Raw genomic sequence first — 22362 nt, forward strand, 5'->3', positions numbered from 1 at the left:
ATCTAGTATTGATCATTACCTGTGGATGTTTCTGAATGCCCCTTGCAGGGTGCCATACGAAAGATGCAGACTTGGGCTCTTGCCCATGGCTTCTGGTTTTGTGCCATCAATACATATGTCATGCACTTCTGTTGCTGTCACGCTGTCGATCCCTAACCAATACCCTACCTTGATGACCAATTGTTCAATGTGATGGAGTCTTGTCCCTTTTTGGGACTGTTCTTCAATGACCGTTTGACGTGGCTTCCTCATCTTCACCAGTTTAAGCGACCATGCTGACCACACTGTAATACATTTCACTGTCGCAATAACACCAGCGGGTGTGCAGACTGCTCTACATTCTTGCAGCTCTACAAAGCCCTTATCCTGTCCTGTCTTAATTATGGGAGCCAAACATATGGCTTGGCATTGCCTTCAGAGCTGTGGCTGCTGGACCTGATACACAGTTGTGGGGTCTGACTTGCAGTCAGTGCCTTTCAGACCAGCCCTGTGAAGAGCCTGCTCTTGGAGGCTGGGGTCCGTCCTGTACATATCAGGTGCCAACAACTGCTGCTCAACCATGCAATACGCATTCTTTACTCCCTTGAGCATCTGAAATAATATATCCTTTCTCCAGGAAGGAAGATCTACCTCTCACAACAGAGGCAGTTCAACTTCAGTCTCTGCTCTGAAGTTCAACTCCCTCCCACCCCGCTCCCCTGTCCCTCTCACCTCTTGCCAGGGAGAAATTGCATGCACCCCCATGGTGTGTACCCTGTCCTCAGATCTACCTCAGTCTATCATTTGGACTGAAAGGCTGTGTAGACACCATGGCTTTTTGCTACCCATTCTTGGGTGTCCTAGATGCATTCCGGGCTCAGAAGTGGTATACAATGATGGTTGACGGGCAAACTAGTTTTGCCTGCACATATCCATGGTGCAGTGAATTACACTCCCTGCTGAATGGATGCAGTGCATTCACCACGGAATTGGTGGTCATTGCTCAAATCCTCAGCCACCTTTGTTCTTGCACTTGCAAGACATTCTTAATAGGCAGTGACTCCCTAAGCAGTTTACAGGCTATCAAACAGTGCTACCCTGTCATCCATTGGTTGTGACTATCTAGTATCTCCTTTATGACCTTCACCAAACTGGGTAATGTGATCTTTGTATATACACATGGTCATATTGGGATACCATGGAATGATTGGAATGATCATGTTGACTGATTGGCCAAGTTGGCTACAAGGTCACCCACTTTGGAGATCGTGGTACTGGAACTGCACCATGGTGGACTCTGCGCCATCAATTGTTGGAGCCTTGGAATACAGGTTGGTATACCCTGGAGTCTCCAAATAAACTGCACACCATAAAGGAGACTGCAACCATGTGGCTGTCTTCCCTTCATGCGTCTCTCAGGGAAGCTGCTGTTCTCTGTCCGCTGTGCATTGGCCACACTTGACTGATCCATGGCCATATTCTCTGACATGATAATTCACCCCACTGTCGGTGTGATATCTGTCTGACAGTGGCCCACATCCTACTGAAATGCCCTAATTTGGCCACCTTATGGTGAAACGTTGAATTCGCTGACATGCTACCTCTGGTGCTAGCAGACAATGCCAAAGTGGCTGATCCGGTTTTATGTTTTACCTATGAAAGTGTCTGTTACACTTCTTTGTGATGTGAGCACATTGCCTTGTTGGCTGCTTGAGGGATTGGAGGGGTATCCTGTCACCTGCTCCAAACACAGGGGGCCCATGGGTGCCCTTGCTCAGTGGCCTAGTTTGTCTCCTGTCCTTCCCACCTTTTTAATTCTTCTTATTCTTTTCCATCTGTTGTTGGTTTACTGTCTCGCTGTCATTGTTCTCTACTGAGAACAATGGATGCAGAAGGTGCCTCTCCTATTGCATAATGTGCCTGGGGGCCTCCAGCTGCATTCTGGGAGAGGTGACTCTCTCACCATCGCCCTTTTACAGCTCTCTCACTTCTGTCCCTTTGTTTTCTTGATTTACGGATACAGTCAGTTCATTAGGATTTGTCTTTTGTATCCTTCGTCTCTGGGAAGGATACACAAAGTATTGATGGACTGATGATCTCATAGTGTAGTCCCTTAATACCCTGAGCATCTACCCACCCACCTATTCAGACACCCAACCACCCACCTACCCACCCACCCACCCACCCACCCACCCATCCGTCCGTCCGTCCATCCATTCATTCATCTGTCCATACTCTCCTGCCTCCTCTCTCTGTCCATTTCATCCTCTATCCATCTCAACCTACCCCCAGCTATGCCCTTCCACACATGTAGTGTGTGTCAGTAAAGCAGGCTGATCATTACTCCAACACAATGTGCCTCTTGTGCAGGGCAGCCTAGCGTCAGGGGTTTCTCATTCAGAACAAACTGCTGTTCATTGAACCAAATAGAAATTCTGTTCAAGTGATCCTGAATCCCCCTACAGTCACTCAGTGACTATACTTCCCCATATACAACAGCGTCTTCACCAAACAGCCTCAGATTGCTGTATACCATATCCATCATATCATTTATGTACATAAAGAACAGATATGGCACTATCTCTCATCTTCAGAGTACTCTTGACGTTACCCATACAACGTGTCATATCTACCAATGAATATTCGAGTGACAAATGCCCTTTTTGTTTATAAAGACTATGTTAAATAGTTAGTTCCACTGAACAGAAGTGAAAGAGACAATTAAAAAAAAATCTTTATTTATGTGGCTACATGCTGACTGTTCGTAAGTTTGTAATTGACTATTTATTTATATTCAGTATATGTTAAATTGAAGTAAAGGGAAATTAAAAACAAGATGCTTGCAAAATAGCTGTAAGTGACTGTAGACCAGAAAGACTATAGGTATGAGACGAACAGATTTATTATGCCTATGTGAGGTGGAGACAGAGAGATGGGAATAGAAATTAGCAACAAGTTTCCTAAGAATTTTAAAATATATTAGGTATATTATTTTTAGTATTGCTGGATAATGTACAAGCATTTACTGAAAAGTTAGAAAATTTTCTGTTATGTCACAGGTCTTCAAAATTTCACACCAGAACCCCAAAAATATGATGTCATTTGGTGTCAGTGGGTTCTTGGCCACCTAACGGATGAAGATTTTATTCAGTTCTTCAGACGTTGCATGTAAGTTTCCTTCACTGTTTACTATGTATTTTTAAGAGGTAAGGAGGGAGAGGAGGAGGCAGCAGTGATGACATTTCTTTGATGTTTGTTGATAAAGACAATAAAATTTCCTAATAAACACTTTGACAATATTATGTTATGCTTAGTTGTACCAGACTGGAATATCATTGTAAATGTATGAAAATTTTTAATATTTTTATGACCATTCTCTCCTTATAATAAGAGTGGCTTCTTCCATAAAATTCATCTTTTATGACGGTTTGCTGAAAAGTAATGCCTCTGAATTTTTTTATTTTGTTCTAAATATTGGTTGAGGTAGTACATGCCATGCATATTACTTGGTCTACTTTCACACTATGCTGATGCAAGTTGCAACCCTCTGGCACTAGAGAGCTCTGAATTTTAGCATGTAATGTGTCAGTGTGCAACATAACTACATCAGTGCATGAGACAGAAAACTGAAAGCAAGAATTCGAAGAGTTCATCCACACATGGAGTATCCTCTCCTTCAGGATGATGTCACTGCACTCAAGTGCTGTGACTTCTGCAAAAATCCGATGTCTTGGGTTTACTGTCATCAAGCGTACTCCATATAGTCGCGACTTGGCTCCATTAGATTTTCATCCATTTCCAAAACTTAAAGAACGCCTTCGAAAACTTTACTTTGAATGTAATGAAATGGTGCAAGAAAAAGTGAGGTTGTGGCTCTGTCAACAAATCCGGACATTCTGCTGTGTCAGTATCAACAAACTGGTCTCTCTTTGGGACAGACATGTTCATTGGCAGTGTGGTCATGTTGAGAAACAAATATATAGACATGAAGAGCAAAGACTTAGAATGTTAATAAGTTTTAATCCATTTAAAAAGCTTTATAAGGTTTCAGATAAAAAAATTGGAGGCATTGCTTTTCAGCACACTATCATAAATATTTTCTAACATAAAAAGTAATAAACTTTTGATAATGTAACACAGTTAGAGAGATTTTTAAAAATCTACGGACCAAGTGGTGGCATATTTAAAAAAAAAAAAAAAGGTTTGTGTATGCAAGCATTCGGAGCCAGTGGCTCCTTCTTCTGGCAGAAGGGTTGAAGGGGAAAGAAGAGGGCTGAAGGAAAAGGACTGGAGAGGTTTAGGAAAAGGGGTAGAGTTCGAAAAAGCCACTCGGAACTATGGATCAGGGGAGACTTACCGGACGGGATGAGAAGGAGAGGCTTGTTGTTGGGGACTGCACTTGACAAGATTCAAAAACCTGAGAGCTTAAAGGTGGAAGACAAGGTAATATACAAGACAGAGATTACTTGTAAAATATCGTGCTTGAGTTATAAGAGTGAAAAGCTAAGTGATTGTGTGTAATGCAGGTGAGAGGGCGATGGTGAAAAATAGACAAGTCAGAAAATGAAAGAAGCAGAAAACTAAAACAGATGTAATAAAGGAGTAGTTATTGTGAAGAAATGCTGAGACAGAAGAAACTGATGTAAATTAAGGCCAGGCCAGTAGTGAGAACTAAGGACATGTTGTAGTACTAGTTCCCACCTGTGGAGTTCCAAAAAACTGGTGTCAGAGGGAAAACCCAGATGCCGCATGTGGTGAAACAGGCACTGAGATCACGACTGTTACGTTGTGGAGCATGCTCTACAATAGGATACTGTGTGTTACCAATATACACCCTCTGCCTATGCCCATCACCCTAACTGATAACCTGGTGGTAGCCATGCCAATGTAAAGGGCCAAACAGTGTTTACATAACAGCTGGTACATGACGTGTTGTTTCACAGGTGACTCTCCCTTTTATAGTGTATGTTTTTCCAGTTACAGGGCTGGTACAGGTGGCGGTAAGAGGGTGAACAGGTGAAGTCTTGCTGTGGGGAAGGTCACAGTGGTAGTAACAAGAGGGTAGAGAAATGGGTGCAGAAGGAGTTTAGGATCTGACAAGGATATTGCGATTGGGAGGGTGACGAAAAGCTATTCTAGGTGTGGTGGGAAAAATGTCAAACAGAATGGGCCTCATTTCAGGGCATGATTTTAGAATGTCATGGCCTTGTGGAAGTAGCTGATTAATACATTCAAAACTAGGATAATACTGAGTGACAAGTGGTGTTCTCCAAAGTCATTTTTTGGAGGGATCAGAAGTACCATGATTAGATGTGAGAGCCCCAGAAATCTGCTTTTGAACTAGGCTGGTGAGTAATTACATCCAGTGAAGGCTGAGGTGAAGTGAGAATGGTGGTGTACTGCTGTAAAGAGCCTGAATCCAAACAAATACGTTTGATTCTCATGGAAATGACGGCAACTGTCAAAATGTAAGTACTGTTGTTAGTAGGTTTAATGTGGGCAGAAGTGTGTAGCTGGCCTTTTGTAAGGATGAGATCAACATCAAGGAAAGTGACATGGGATTCAGAATATGACCATGTGAAATTTAATTGGGAATTTTAACAGGTCAGCCTCACTATGAGACCACATGTCATCAATGTATTTAAACCATACAAACCAAACCAGGGGCTGAAGGTGTATGGATCCCAGGAAAGCCCCCTCCAAGTGACCCATGAAAAGCTTAGCATAGGAAGGAGCCATCCTGGTTTTCATGGTCATATCCCTGAGCTATTTGTATGTCTGCTCCTCGAAGGTGAAGTGGTTGTTGGTAAGTATAAAATTGATTAAGGTAAGCAGGAAGGATGTCTTAGGTTTGGAATCAGGTGGTTGCAAACTAGGGAAATGTTCATCAGCAACAGACAATGTATGTGTGTGTTGTTGGTGTAGAGGGAGGCAGCATCAGTGGTGACAAGCAAGACAAGCAAGATGTGTGGTGGGAGTGGGACTGACACGGATTTCAGTCGATCTAAGAAATGGCTTTAGTATAGGAGAGAAGTCTTTGTACTATAGGTTGCAGGTATTGATCAGCTATGGCAGATATACACATAGGGCGAGTGCTTTGAAACCAGCAACCATAGGACAGCCAGGATAATTGGGTTTGTGGATCTTAGGAAGAAGGTAAAAGATGGGGGTGCATGGTATGGGTGGGATAAGAAGTTCTGTGGATTGAGATGTTAGCCCTCGTGAGGGGCCTGAGGTTTTCAGTAGGGACTGCAGGTTAGTTTGAATCACAGGGCTGTGGTCTTGATGGCAGATGCTGTATGTAGAGGTGTCAGACAGGTGGTGTAGACCTTCACTAACTTACTCCTGTTACTCAAGTACCACTGTGGTAGATCCTTTGTCTGGAGGGAGGATAATGTTGGAGTCATCAGCTTTTAGGGAATGCATATTCTGGAGAGGACAGGTTAGGGTCATGTTTTAGGGTACTTGGAAAGGGCTGTGAAGTAATGCGGGATGTGAGGAATTCTTGGAAAGCTTGTAAGGAGTGATTTTGAGGTAGTGGTGGTGGATCAAGTTGTCAAACCGTTCAAGGCAGGGTTCAGTGTCAGGTTTGATGTTGGGAAGGTTTTTGGATTGGGTTGTAAAGTGATATTCCAAGTTGGCATTACAAGGGAGGAAAGTAGGTTCTCTATCAAAGCAGCATGATTATATGCAGATTTAGAGTGGAAAGTGAGACTCTTGTATAATACAGATAATTCAGGAGGGGAGACTACTTTAGATGAGAGATTGAGAACACTGTAGTGTTGTAACTGGTTTGTGTGATTATGATTTTTAATTGGTCTGGGAGGGAGTGGTGAAGACTGGGAGATGTTAAGGAAGCTGGCCAAGCTCAGGTTATAGGAGAGGAGTGGTGGTTGATGGTTTGGCTGTTAGGGATATGTAGAGGGACAGGAAGAGAAACACCACTGTTGAGGTAGTGTAAGAGAAGGTTGGAATACCTTTTCAAGGTGAAGTCTGGCATGTTGTGGATGATACCATCTGAGGAAATATGAGAGACAGATAAGTGCAGCATTTTGTTGGAGGGGGGAAATCTAGTAGAGTGGAAATTGGCAGATGAGGCATATGGGTCACAGATTAGCCGAATAAGTGCAAGAGATTGCTGTATTTGAAACTGTAAAAGAGCCTTGTGTATAGTAGAATTACATCCAGAAACAGGAACTTTCAGTGTTAGGCCTTTGGAAGCAACTCCAAGGGACAAGCAGGTTTCAAGAAACAGAATGTGGGACCTTAGTTTTCATAGTTGATAGTGCAAAACCATGTTTTTGAAAAGAGCAGATGTAATATGTGATGGGATTCATCGTTGCAAGAGAGTTTGCCTTGGAATATTAGAAATGATGGGAATGGCAGAAAAGAGAAACAGAGGATGGAAAACGATAGAAAAATGGAAGAATGGCAAGGAAAAAATCAGAAAGAATTGTAAAAACAGACAATGGTTAACCAGAGGTAACAAGTGGGTGAGAATTTCTTGCCAGAAAAGTGGCCAAAGTCATAGGAGAAAATGTTAGGAAAAGAAAAAAAATCAATAAGGGCCATTGTGAAAAAGAGACAACATTTTAAAAACTGGGCAAACACAAAGGGAAAGTCATGGGAGAAAATGTAAACTATTTGCTTGGCAAATAAAGTAAAGTTGGAGATGGCAGTAAAAGTCAATCAGAGCAGTTTGGTGAAAAATAAACACACAAAACCATGAAAGAATTGTATATAAATAAGGTAAGTGGAGAGTGGAAAAGAAAATAACTGTCAAATTTGCAAATAAATCAACAAAAGATGATCAGGAGAAGGCCGTGCAGTGTAGTGAAACATAAACAAAATGTTATATGGAAATTCGTAAATAACAGTGGACCTCTACATGCACAAAAGCCAATACCAGAAAAGATATAGGACTAATGTGTTGATTAATCTGGGTGGTACAGGTAAATAAACGAACGGACTAGCAAGTAAGGTAGAAAAAAGACGACAGTTTGAATAAGGCAGACAACAACAAAGACTGACAGGAGGGTTACATAAGAAGGAATAGTGGCCATATGGGCTAATACAACAATGAAAATGATTATTTTTCGACATTATAGTGTATTTCGACATTATAGTGTAACTGGATGGATAAAAAAAATCTGCTCACCAAGCAGCAGCAGGAGAACACACATATTAAAAAGGGTTTTAAGTATGTAAGCTTTCAGAGCCAGTGGCTCCTTCTGGCAGAAGGTTTGAAGATGAAGGAAAAAGACTGGAGATGTTTGGGAAAGGGGTAGAGTTTAGGAAAGTCACCCAGAACTCTGGGTCGGGGTAAATGTGGAAGACAGAGCAGTATCCAAGACAGAGAGTACTACTAAAGCATAGTGTATGAGTTAATAAGAGTGAAAAACTGAGTGCGTAGTATGTAATAGAGGTGGGAGGCTGATGGCAAAAAATAGATAGGTCAGAAAATGAAAGATGTAGAAAACTAAAATCGAGTGTAGAAAAGAGTAGTTACTGCGAAGAAATGCTGTGACAGAAGAAATTTACAGTTTCAAATAAGCAGTCTCTTGCACTTACCCGGCTAATCTGTGACCTATAAGCATCATCTGCCAATTTCCATTCTACCAGACTTCTCTCCTCCTTCAAAATCCTGCAGTTATCTGCCTCTCATGCTTCCTTGGATATTATCACCTGCCAAGCCAAATTCAAACTGCAACAACGTTCCAGACTTCACCTCAAAAATCTATCTCACCTGATCCTAAAGTACCTCAACAGTGGTGTTTCCCTTTCTGTCTCTCTGCAGCTCCTTAAACAGCCACACCATCAACCACCACTCCTGTCCTGCAAACCAAGTTTGGCCAGCCTCCATACATCCACCAGTCTTCACCACTGCCTCCCAGACCAACATAACTCATAATCAGTCATAACACTGGTTTTCTCAACCTCTCGTGTAAAGCACTATCTCCTTCTCAATTATCTGTACTATCCAAGGGTCTCACTTTCAGCCCTAAACCTACTTGTAATCATGCCCCTTTGATAAATGTCCTACTTTCCTTCAGGTGTAATTTCAACTGGAAATATCACTTTGCAATGCAAACCAGAAACCTTTCCAACAGCAAACCTGACATTGAACCCTGACTTGAACAGTTCTGACCATGATCCCAACTTGGTCCAACATCACAACATCAAAATCATGTCTTGCAAGCCTTCCAAGAATTCCTCATATCCAGTAATGCTTCACAACCCTTCTTCAGGTCCCTACAACATTACCCTAATCTGTCCTCTGCAGAATTTCAGGCCCTGCACTCCCTAAAAGCCAATGGCTCCTTCATTATCCTCCCACCAGACAAAGGATCTACTATTGTGCTACTTGACCAACAGGAGTACGAGGTCAGTTCAAAAAATTCCAGAACTTAAGCCACAAAATTTTTCTTTGCTACCTTTTTCTTATTGTGCATGGCCTCCGTTTAAATATTCTCCTCCACAATTGATACACCACTTCCAACACTTCCAGAAGCAGTGTTGGTACGCATCTTGCTTGATCACGTAAAATGCCATCTGTGAATTTTCTTTTATGTCGTTTAACATTGCGAAACTTCGTCGTTTCAATGGGGTTTTCAGCTTTGGAAACAAAAAAAAAGTCCACAGGGGCCAGGTCTGGAGAGTATGGAGGATGAGGCATCATAGTCAATTCGTTTTTTGCGCAGTAGTCTGGTCTTGACTCTTGAGCTGTGGGACGAACTTGGCAGCAACATGATGTGTTCCAAAATGCTGTGTCAGGATTTCATGATATGATCCAATTGAAGTGGCACATTATTTTGCAATCTCTTGGACAGTCAGTCTTTGATTGGCATGCACAATTTCTTTGACCTATCGGACATGAGCATCAACGGTAGGTGTCCAAAGGCGTCCTGAACAAGGGTCATCTTTAATTTCCATCTAGCCATTCTTAAATCATGAAACCCATTTGTAACACCGAGTATAGCTTAAGCACTCATCACTGTAGGCTTCCTGCATCATTTTGTGTGTCTCTGTAAGTATTTTCTTTAGTTTCACACAAAATTTAATGCAGACATGTGCTCCTCTAACTCTGCCATCTCAAAATTCACACACTGTGTGGCACAACATTGTACTCAATACACCACTGAACAATAACAGACATACAACAATGAAACTTCCAGCAGTTACACATTAAACATAGGTGTGACAAGAAAGCCAACCACATTTCACTCCAACATACCTCTGGTGTGAAATTACGAATGTTCTGAAATTTTTTAAATGTACCTCATATGACAAGGTCTATGCTAGCTGTCTGACATCTCTGCATACAGCATCTACCATGAGGTCCCATCCCTGTGATTCAAACTAACCTGCAATCCCTCAAAACAGGCCCTCCACAAGGACTAACATCTGATCCACAGAACTTCTTACCCCACCCAAACCACGCACCCCCATCTTTTACCTTCTTCCTAAGATCCACAAACCCAGTCATCTTGGTCATCCTATAGTTTCTGGCTTCAAAGCACCCACCAAATGTATATCAGCACTAATTGATTAACCCATAATACAAAAACTTCACTCCTATATTATAGACACCAGCCATTTCTTAGATCGTCTGTAATCTATGTCCATTCCATTCCCACCACACACCTTGCTTGTCACCATTGATGCCACCATCCTCTATACCAACAAACCCATGTACATTGTCTGTCTGCTGCTGAACATTTCCTTAGTCTGATTCCAAACCTGAGATATCCTTCCTGCTCACCTTAATCAACTTTATACTTACCAACAACCACTTCACCTTTGAGGAGCAAACATACGTACAAACAGCTCATGGATACGACCTTCGAAACCATGATGGCTCCTTCCTATTTTCCTTTTCATGGGTCACTTGTAGGGGGCTTTCCTGGGATCCATAAGCCTTCAGCCCCTGGTTTGGTTTAAATACACTCCTGGAAATTGAAATAAGAACACCGTGAATTCATTGTCCCAGGAAGGGGAAACTTTATTGACACATTCCTGGGGTCAGATACATCACATGATCACACTGACAGAACCACAGGCACATAGACACAGGCAACAGAGCATGCACAATGTCGGCACTAGTACAGTGTATATCCACCTTTCGCAGCAATGCAGGCTGCTATTCTCCCATGGACACGATCGTAGAGATGCTGGATGTAGTCCTGTGGAACGGCTTGCCATGCCATTTCCACCTGGCGCCTCAATTGGACCAGCGTTCGTGCTGGACGTGCAGACCGTGTGAGACGACGCTTCATCCAGTCCCAAACATGCTCAATGGGGGACAGATCCGGAGATCTTGCTGGCCAGGGTAGTTGACTTACACCTTCTAGAGCACGTTGGGTGGCACGGGATACATGCGAACGTGCATTGTCCTGTTGGAACAGCAAGTTCCCTTGCCGGTCTAGGAATGGTAGAACGATGGGTTCGATGACGGTTTGGATGTACCGTGCACTATTCAGTGTCCCCTCGACGATCACCAGTGGTGTACGGCCAGTGTAGGAGATCGCTCCCCACACCATGATGCCGGGTGTTGGCCCTGTGTGCCTCGGTCGTATGCAGTCCTGATTGTGGCGCTCACCCGCACGGCGCCAAACACGCATACGACCATCATTGGCACCAAGGCAGAAGCGACTCTCATCGCTGAAGACGACACGTCTCCATTCGTCCCTCCATTCACGCCTGTCGCGACACCACTGGAGGCGGGCTGCACGATGTTGGGGCGTGAGCAGAAGACGGCCTAACGGTGTGCGGGACCGTAGCCCAGCTTAATGGAGACGGTTGCGAATGGTCCTCGCCGATACCCCAGGAGCAACAGTGTCCCTAATTTGCTGGGAAGTGGCGGTGCGGTCCCCTACGGCACTGCGTAGGATCCTACGGTCTTGGCGTGAATCCGTGCGTCGCTGCGGTCCGGTCCCAGGTCGACGGGCACGTGCACCTTCCGCCGACCACTGGCGACAACATCGATGTACTGTGGAGACCTCACGCCCCACGTGTTGAGCAATTCGGCAGTACGTCCACCCGGCCTCCCGCATGCCCACTATACGCCCTCGCTCAAAGTCCGTCAACTGCACATACGGTTCACGTCCACGCTGTCGCGGCGTGCTACCAGTGTTAAAGACTGCGATGGAGCTCCGTATGCCACGGCAAACTGGCTGACACTGACGGCGGCGGTGCACAAATGCTGCGCAGCTAGCGCCATTCGACGGCCAACACCGCAGTTCCTGGTGTGTCCGCTGTGCCGTGCGTGTGATCATTGCTTGTACAGCCCTCTTGCAGTGTCCGGAGCAAGTATGGTGGGTCTGACACACCGGTGTCAATGTGTTCTTTTTTCCATTTCCAGGAGTGTACATTGATGACATGTGGTCTCATAGTGAGGCTGACCTGCTAAAATTCCCAGAATTCCCAATTAAATTTCACATGGTCATATTCTGAATCCCATGCCACTTTCCTTGATGTTGATCTCATCCTTACCGAAGGCCAGCTACACACTTCTGCCCACATTAAACCTACTAACAAAAGTGACTACATTTTGACAGTTTCTGTCATTTCCATGTCAAAATGTTCACACCCATGCAGCCTTGACATAAGAATCAAACGTATTTGTTTGGATTCAGACTCTTTACAGCAATACACCACCATTCTCACTTCACCTCAGCCTTCACTGGATGTAATTACTCATCAGCCTAGTTCAAAAGCAGATTTCTGGGGCTCTCACATCTAATCATGGTACTTCTGATCCCTCCAAAAAATGACTTTGGAGAACACCACTTGTCACTCAGTATTATCCTGGTTTTGAATGTATTAATGAGCTACTTCCACAAGGCCATGACATCCTAAAATCATGCCCTGAAATGAGGCCAAATCTGTTTGACATTTTTCCCACCACACCTAGAATAGCTTTTCGTCACCCTCCCAATCGCAATATCCTTGTCAGACCCTAAACTCCTACTGCACCCATTTCTCTATCCTCTTGGTACTACCACTGTGACCTTCCCCACAGCAAGACTTTGCCTGTTCACTCTCTTACTGCCACCTGTACCAGCCCTGTAACTGGAAAAACATACACTATAAAAGAGAGAGTCACCTGTGAAACAACATGTCGTGTACCACCAGTTGCAAATGTTTGTTCTGTATTATCAGTTACTTCTGCATGCAGGCCACTTCTCTTTCTTTTTTTTTTTTCATATTTATCATTTCTGGAGGTTTCTTGAAATAGCCTTTGTGTGTATATTTGGACGAAATTGTTGAAAGTGTTCTTCTGAGTCACTGTATACAACAAGTGAGATAAAATGATGTGTTCGGTAAATACATACTTTTACTTAGATGGCACAGCCCAGTATTGGTTCTAGAACAACAAAAAGAAGCTCAGTAGCTGGGACAAAATGCATGCTGAGCTGCTGAAAACATTTAGTGACAATCAATGGCAGGTCCACTTGATAAAAGAATAATTGAAGAATAGGGCCCAACGTCATTGCAGAATGACACACTCTTACGCACAGAATGTTTTGACCCTTTGCAGCACTGTGAAGTTGAATATGTGCATGGAACTGGTTAATGAAATAAAATTTCTTTTATGCAGCTGGTCACCTCTCTTATATGTCAGATTGTAAAAGAAGAGATACAACAGTTTATGGCAAGCAGAACTGTCAGACTGAATACACAAGATATAGTGGCAGGAATGTCTGCCCCATGCATCCGGAGATAATAGATAATGTTGAAGAGCACGTCTGTTGATCTTTAACACCAGTCTCCACCACAAATCATTGCGCCATGAAGAATAAACTTGGTCAACTGAGACAGTGCTGTAGCCATCAGACAACCACCTATCATCTGACCAATGCAAGCACAATCAACTCCTCCACCAAGCATAACAACCCGCAGAAGAAAATAACTTGGAAGGTGGGGGACAACACACTAGTATATTTTCATTATGGATGCCCTGGACACGTTGTATGGTTCTGCAGAAGAAGATGATGAATGATTGACAACTGTTCCTCGCTGCAAGATGTCAGCCATCACAACAGTTCTATAATACCAGTCTACTGCACACGATTACAATCAACCTGTGGGATGAAGTTCATCACCATACCCTAGTCATGGTTCTACCCAAGACACCGTAGCCATTCTCCATCATCATACGGAGATACCAGCCACCACATTCAGGAAAACTAAGTGAGACAACCATCTATAGAGCTGAGGCCACCACAGATGATAATTCTCTGTAGACAGCACTTACCAAGATGACAGGAAATTTCATTTACATCATAATTGTCACCCAAGCTGTCTGGGTGCTAATTGACTCAGAGGCTTCTTCTTCTGTAAAGCTGAATGCTTGTCATACCAGCTAAAGAAAACTATGTTCCATGATAAGAATGTGATTACACTGAAGGTCACAAATTGAAAATACATCCAGGTGACAGAAACATGTACTGCAAGAATAACTATCAATGAGATAATACAGCCCTTCGAATTTATTTTTTTAACAGAATTTAGTCATGTTCATTCTTAGATGGGAATTCTTGCAGCCATCACAAGCAGTTGTAGACTGTGGAAGACCAGAGCTCCAGACTGACAAAGCTGTTCCTACCAGCACACACACAAAGATTGCTCTGGGCATTTGTTTGCTGACGAAAACATTGTTACCTCGCTGTCATCAATGAAACAAGTTCCAGTCATCATTTGAAATGCTCAGTTAAACTGTGAAGCTTTTGTCGATTGCAAAAAGCTACCCAGACTCTTAAAAGAAATCTACAAGCCATTGAGAATCATAAGCACTATAGGTGGCCAAGGAGAACTTTGGCTAACTAATTGTCATGAGCAGCCACAGGTCATCCCTAAACAAAAGTGTGTAGGGATAGCCGAACCAGTCCTGGAAGGACAGTATAGTTGGCAATGAACTGTGCTCCACTACCACTACAGGCAATATAGGGAGGAAGCTACCATCGTACTGTCATTTTGCGACAGTTTTCAGGTGCTTTAAAATCCAGAGTGGAGAAAAGACAGACCAAGTGGCCAATGGTAAAACACTGTTTCAGTTCTGGTTACCATCCACCATCATGCATATAGGGTGTTGCTGGCTGAACAGTGGATAATCCAGGAGGAAGAGGCTGCAAGATTACAACATTCAACCTTCAAAGAATCTTTGGGTCTCTTCTGTGGTCCTTGTGGAGGAGGAGGGCAGCAGTTGCATTTCTGCATCTATACTACCAATGCTAGATTAAGAAAAGGCAAACCTATGTTTCTAGCATTTGTAGACTTAGAGAAAGCTTTTGACAGTGTTGACTGGAATACTCTCTTTCAAATTCTGAAGGTGGCAGGGGTAAAATACAGGGAACATAAGGCTGTTTACAATTTGTACTGAAACCAGATGGCAGTTATAAGAGTCGAGGGGCATGAAAGGGAAGCAGTGGTTGGAAAGGGAGTGAAACAGGGTTGTAGCCTCTCCCCGATGTTATTCAATCTGTATATTGAGCAAGCAGTAAAGGAAACAAAAGAAAAATTCGGAGTAAGTATTAAAATCCATGGAGAAGAAATAAAAACTTTGAGGTTTGCTGATGACATTGTAATTCTGTCAGAGACAGCAAAGGACTTGGAAGAGGAGTTGAACGCAATGGACAGTGTCTTGAAAGGAGGATGTAAGATGAACATCAACAAAAGCAAAACGAGGATAATGGAATGTAGTCGAGTTAACTCGGGTGATGCTGAGTGAATTAGATTAGGAAATGAGACACTTAAAGTAGTAAAGGAGTTCTGCTATTTGGGGAGCAAAATAACTGATGATGGTCGAAGTAGAGCGGATATAAAATGTAGACCGGAAATGGCAAGGAAAGCGTTTCTGAAGAAGAGAAATTTGTTAACATTGAGTATAGATTTAAGTGTCAGGAAGTCGTTTCTGAAAGTATTTGTATGGAGTGTAGCCATATATGGAAGTGAAACATGGACGATAAATAGTTTGGACAAGAAGAGAATAGAAGCTTTCGGAATGTGGTGCTACAGAAGAATGCTGAAGCTTAGATGGGTTGATCACATAACTAATGAGAAGGTATTGAATAGAATTGGAGAGAAGAGGAGTTTGTGACACAACATGACTAGAAGAAGGGTTTGTTTGGTAGGACATGTTCTGAGGCATCAAGGGATCACCAATTTAGTATTGGAGGGCAGCATGGAGGGTAAAAGTCATTAGAGGGAGACCAAGAGATGAATACACTAAGCAGATTCAGAAGGATGTAGGCTGCAGTACGTACTGGGAGATGAAGCAGCTTGCTTAGGATAAAGTAGCATGGAGAGCTGCATCAAATCAGTCTGAGGACTGAAGACCACAACAACAACAACTGACAATGGTGCAAAGTCATGAAAAAAGATGTCTACCCATTGTGGCTCATTGATGATATCTTAGACTGCTCGAATAGAGCAAAATATTTCTCCACTATGCACATGCAGAAAAACTACTGGCATATCGGGGTTGACAGGGCTGACCAGGAAAGACTGCCTTGATGACTCTCAACAGACTCTATGAGTTTAAATTTATGGCCATTTGGACTGTGTGATACTGCAGACCCTTAGAACGTTTGATGGAAACCTGTTTTGTCACCTTGAGTGGATAACTTGTCTTTGCTATCTGGATGACATTTTCATTTTTTTTGAAAACATTTAAAGAACAATTAAGCCACTTAACGAGCATATTGTAGTGCCTTCAGACAGTACACCCATGCCCAAATCCAAAAAAGTGCCTCTTTGCTGCCCAAGAAATAGAAATCTTGGGGTATCTAGTGAATGGCAGTGGAGTCCATCCCGATTCAGAGAAAATAAGAGCAGTCATGGATTTCCTGACTCCTCGGCACATTCATGATTGAGAAATTTCCTTTTAATGTGTTCAAACCACCAGCAATTTGTAAAGGACTTCTGTACCATGGCAGATCCATTGCAAGAACTACTGCAGGCAGACACCAAATTTTCCTGGAACAAGGTGCAAGGATGGTTTTTTCTCATACTTAAGAAGGTGCTAACATCTTCTCCAGTCCAGCATTGTGTGGTGAAAATGCCAACACAGAACTTCACGATGGCAGTAGTGGTTATAGAATAGTTGCAGTTCAGGAAGGTGCTAAAAACATAACAGCTTATGCCTCCAGAGTACTCTTCAGGTTCAATATGAACTATTCTAAATCCGAGGAAGAGTACCTTCCAGTTGTTTGGGCCACCAACAGGTTCTGGCCATATTTATTCGACAAAGCATTCATCATTGTGACAGCCCATCTTCTCTATGCTGGTTGACTGATCTGAAAGATTGATCAAGTTGACTGACAGGGTGGGCACTAAAAACGGCTTCAGAAGTATCCCATCACTGTGGTATACAAAAGAAAATATGAACACAAGGACGCTGGCAGCCTCCCAAGGAAACCTTTGTTGGAGCACAACAGCATGGATGAAATCTCAGTCATCACTGCATTAAATGACATTGCTGCTGAACAGAGGAAATCTCCAACATTGCTGAAAACCATAAAAGGGGTTTAAATGGTTGTTCATCATCCAGCAGCCATTGGGGAAGAAATGGTTGCTTCTCATCCCTGCTCCCATTGGGACAGAAATGGTTGCTCGTCATCCCAGTTCTTCTGTGGCTATCTATTTTGAACTATTTCCATGATGCTACAACATCTGGTCAGCTGGGACAGAATCAGGTGCAGGTATCACTGGCCAGGTCTCTGTCAATGCATTAGACATCAGAGATACCAATGATGGAAGCACATGCCATAGTTACCTTGGGGGCATTTGGTACCAATTCTGGCTGCAGCAGCATTGTTCCACCAAATTGGAATTGACCTCTGGGAAGGTCCCTGAAGTTGACAAATGGAAATCGGTGGATAATAGTTTGCGCTGACTACCGCACCCGCTATGCTGTCATCAAAGTTATGTTGACTGCTGATGTTGCAGAAATTGCGAAGTACCATGTAGAAGACATCATTTTGAAGCACAGAGCATTCTGTGTAATGACTTGTAATCACGGAAAAGTTTTCCATTTGAAATAATTTCACATTGTGACATCACCCACAGGACAACAGCTGTCTACTATCCACAGACAAATGACCTCGCAGAGCACTTTAATAAGACATTGGGAGATGTGCTCTTGATGTACACTGATGTTGAAGAGAGAGGGGATACAGTTCTGCCATCCTGACATTCACATACAATGCAGTGAAGCAAGACACTGCAGGCTTCAAATCAGTTTTTATGACCCACAGTTGTGAGACCAAAATGACAATAGGTACACTGCTTCTGTTTCAGCTGGATGATATTCAGTATGACTATATGAAACATCTCATCATGAGAACCCAAGAAACAAGGCAGCTGGTTCACATACAGACCCCAGATGCTCAAAAGGAAGACTGTGGGCAATATAGCATCAACCACAACTGTTGTGTATTTTTATGCCTGCGCAGGAAGTTGGACTATGAGAAAACCTACTAAAGACTTCTCTTGGTGATATTGTATTGGTGATATTGTATTGTTCATCACTTGTTGAGTGTCGCATATTAAGTCAAGTATTATGGCCCTTCATAAAAAAGATAAAAGCACAGGCATGTGATCCATGTATACATATGAAGCCCTGATGCAGACCAAAGGCGCAGGATTGTGATAGGGGGTTCAAGGAAACTGAAGACACGCTCAACAATTGCGAAGCTTCTACAGAAGGGGCTACTTTGGATGCTCATCATATTGAAGAGGACATAACAACACGATCGGAATGTGAGGATCTGCCAGTGCCACCATACAGAGGACCATTGACAAGATCTAGATCCAGGGTGCTGTAGTCAGTTCCAATGAGAACTTCAGAAATAGCGGATTGTTATTTCTCCAGGAGAGGGAGCAGTGCCAAGAGATGTGGTGCATGCAGTGTGGCATAGTCACTGGTTGGTGTACCATAGGTAGAATTCAAAGCCAACTACCAGCAGTTATTTATTATTTAGTATTTACTATTTCTGGAAGGATCTCGAAATACCTTATGTTTGTGTACTCGATGGCTGCATAATACCAACATTCTGGTATATTTGATGCTTGTATAAATAGATGCACTCCCTATCCAGGAGTTCAATTCTGTTCTGTCTGTACATTGGTGTTCATAATAAATGTGATTTCTGTTCTAAGTGTCATATTTCGTTGATTACTTTGCTTTTGGATTTGGACTTGATAATGTGGCTATGAAATGACAGTATGATCTGTCCTCGGGGATTTCTAGATGAAGCTTGGGAAAATCTTGTACACTGTCTTCGTTATTCTTCAATTACACACCCACCAATTCTTTAACAGTTTAATCTGGTACATCCATTGCTAAATGGCCAACTGCAATAAAACAATGAGAATATTAGCTCAGTGTCACACAGGTAGCTTTCATTTTTTACAGTGTTGCCATTAGCATGGAAGGTAGAAATTGTATGGACCCTTAACCCCCCCCCCCCCCCCATTAGAACTACTGATAGCCTTGAGAGAGCCAGCCCTGACAAAACTCTACCATCTGGTAAGCAAGATGTATGAGACAGGCAAAATACCCTCAGACTTCAAGAAGAATGTAATAATTCCAATCCCAACGAAAACGGCTGTTAACAGGTGTGAAATTATCGAACTATCAGTTTAATAAGTCACAGCTGCAAAATACTAACATAAATTCTTTACAGATAAATGGAAAAACTGGTAGAAGCCAACCTTGGGGAGGATCAGTTTAAGGAAAGGCAAACTTACGTTTCTAGCATTTGTAGACATAAGGAAAGGTTTTGACATTGTTGCCTGGAATACTATCTTTCAAATTCTGAAGGTGGCAGGGGTCAAATACAGGGAGCCAAAGGCTATTTACAATTTGCACAGAAACCAGACAGCAGTTATAAGGAAACAAAAGGAAAAAATGGAGTAGGAATTAAAATCCATGGAGAAGAAATAAAAACTGTGAGGCTTGCCGATGACATTGTAAGTCTGTCAGAGACAGCAAAGGACCTGGAAGAGCAGCTGAATGGAATGGATAGTGTATTGAAAGGAGGATATAAGATGAACATCAACAAAAGCAAAATGAGGATAATGGAATGTAGTCAAATTAAATCAGGTGATGTTGAGGGAATTAGATTAGGAAATGAGACACTTAAAGTAGTAGATGAGTTTTGCTATTTGGGGAGCAAAATAACTGATGATGGTCAAAGTAGAGAGGATATAAAATGTAGACTGGCAATGGCAAGAAAAGTGTTTCTGAAGAAGAGAATAGAAGCTTTCAGAACGTGGTGCTACAGAAGACTCGTGAAGATTAAATGGGTAGATCACATAACTAATGAAGAGGTACTGAATAGAATTGGAGAGAAGAGGAGTTCGTGGCACAATTTGACTATAAGAAGGGATCGGTTGGTAGGACATGTTCTGGTGCATCAAGGGATCATCTGTTTAGTATTGGAGGGTAGCATGGAGGATAAAAATCATAGACAGAGACCAAGAAATGAATACACTAAGCAGATTCAGAAGGATGTAGGTTGCAGTAGTTACTTGGAGATAAAGGAGCTTGTGCAGGATAGAGTAGTATGGAGGGCTGCATCAAACCAGTCTCTGTACTGAAGACCAGACTCTGAACTGAGGACCACAACAAACTGCTTTCATTGTGTTTGGGACACTGAAGTAAAAACTTTTCTTTCTGGCTACATATTTCTTTACTCATGGGTCTAAAATTGGATAATCACTTGTAGTAACTACAGGGTATTCTTTATTCTCTTGTGATTCACATCTTTATGCTTGTCAGCAATCTGTTGAGCAACTGTTCCAGCCAGTTTTTCTTTAGTATCTCCCTTCTGCCTATAATCTCTACTTATATCCTGCTCCTGCTTTTGAGAATCCAAAATAAGAAACTTGTGGTTCTGGAACCTTACTATGAAAAGAAAAGTCCATACTGCTCACCCATGGGTTGGGTTGGGTTGTTTAGGGGAGGAGACCAGACAGCGAGGTCATCGGTCTCATCGGATTAGGGAAGGACGGGGAAGGAAGTCGGCCGTGCCCTTTCAAAGGAACCATCCCGGCATTTGCCTGGAGCGATTTAGGGAAATCACGGAAAACCTAAATCAGGATGGCCGGACGCGGGATTGAACCATGCTCACCCATGAATGGGCTTCTGGTGTAATTGCAGGTAGAGTGCAACCTTTTGTTTGCAGTGGCACGAGGTGCGGGAGGGTGCTGAGCTTTTTCCCAGGGAAATATCCTTGGTACTCAATTTGATAGCAGACTGGGTGGACCTGGGACTGTCCTGGAGGGACTGGCACAAGGAAAAATCCCTGCTTCTAACTGTGATCTCCAAGGCTGGAATCTAGCACTCTACTTGTTAGACCACCACAGCCTCTAACCTTAATATGACTTGCTTTTTAAAGTATTACTTTTGGAATGTACTATGAATATTATTTACTGATCATGAATGTTACATTTTGTGATTGTTCTGTTAAGTCTAAGAAATGCCTAATAAGCCATCAATTCCATCAAGTAGCAAAAATTTTAAAAAAGAATTTAAAAGATCACTTGTTTGATTCATATGATAATGCAATAAAATTATTGTTATTATTTTTGAAAAACATGGATTGTCATATCTTTTGTTTTAATGTTTGTGCATATCACCTTATGTGTGTTCTCTTTTAGAAATGGATTGAAAAAAAATGGAATAATAGTCGTGAAAGAAAATCTTGCGTCAAGCAATTCTGTTGATGTTGATGAACAGGATTCCTCAGTCACGAGACCAGAACAATTGCTACTGCAGTTGCTTAATCAGTCAGGCCTCCGCTGTGTCAGACAACGCAAGCAAAAAAATTTCCCACAAGCTCTTTATCAGGTTAAAATGTATGCTCTCCGGCCTTCAGATCAGGCTGTTATTGTTTCAGACAATACTGCAAACAAAGACTGTCAAAAATAGTTCCTGATATATATTTCCTTTGATGAATCAATCTTCGTTAACAACAAATGATAAGTATTTATGAAACATCGCTAAACATGTATTTAATAAATGTATTTAATTTGACAAACACATATTTTATTTTTCTCTAACATCATTACCATTTTTCCTACAGCTGTTTAAAGTACATTATGCAAGTCTTGGAAAATTGTGCGAGACAGAGTTATACAGGATTATTAAGAACAGATGGTGTCTAGAAAATAGAATGCAGCAATTATCTGTAAATGGAAGTATTGTATATGAAGAACTTAACATCAGAACAATGCACCACTAAATTTCTGGGAATGTATTAACAATATGAGACAGGAGAGATTACTACCCACCATATAGAGGAGCTGTCGAATAGCAGATAGGCACACACACGACCACCCACTCACCCACCCCTCCCAGGTGTGTGTGTGTGTGTG

The 22362-nt window shown here is 42.4% G+C and overlaps 1 protein-coding gene across 1 annotated transcript in view; it reads left to right on the forward strand.

Annotated features, from left to right (window-relative positions):
• LOC124799315 (N-terminal Xaa-Pro-Lys N-methyltransferase 1) overlaps window positions 1-22025 on the forward strand; it is an 85149-nt gene extending 63124 nt beyond the window's left edge. The window contains exons 4-5 of the mRNA XM_047262903.1: window positions 3039-3147; window positions 21646-22025. Of these exons, the coding sequence (XP_047118859.1) occupies window positions 3039-3147; window positions 21646-21916 (380 nt within the window). The 3' untranslated portion in view covers window positions 21917-22025. The remainder of the gene's footprint in view (window positions 1-3038; window positions 3148-21645) is intronic.
• The last annotated feature ends 337 nt before the right edge of the window (window positions 22026-22362 follow it).

The sequence above is a fragment of the Schistocerca piceifrons genome, chromosome 5 (genome assembly GCF_021461385.2).
Source record: "Schistocerca piceifrons isolate TAMUIC-IGC-003096 chromosome 5, iqSchPice1.1, whole genome shotgun sequence".
Classification (NCBI taxonomy): Eukaryota; Metazoa; Arthropoda; class Insecta; order Orthoptera; family Acrididae; genus Schistocerca; species Schistocerca piceifrons.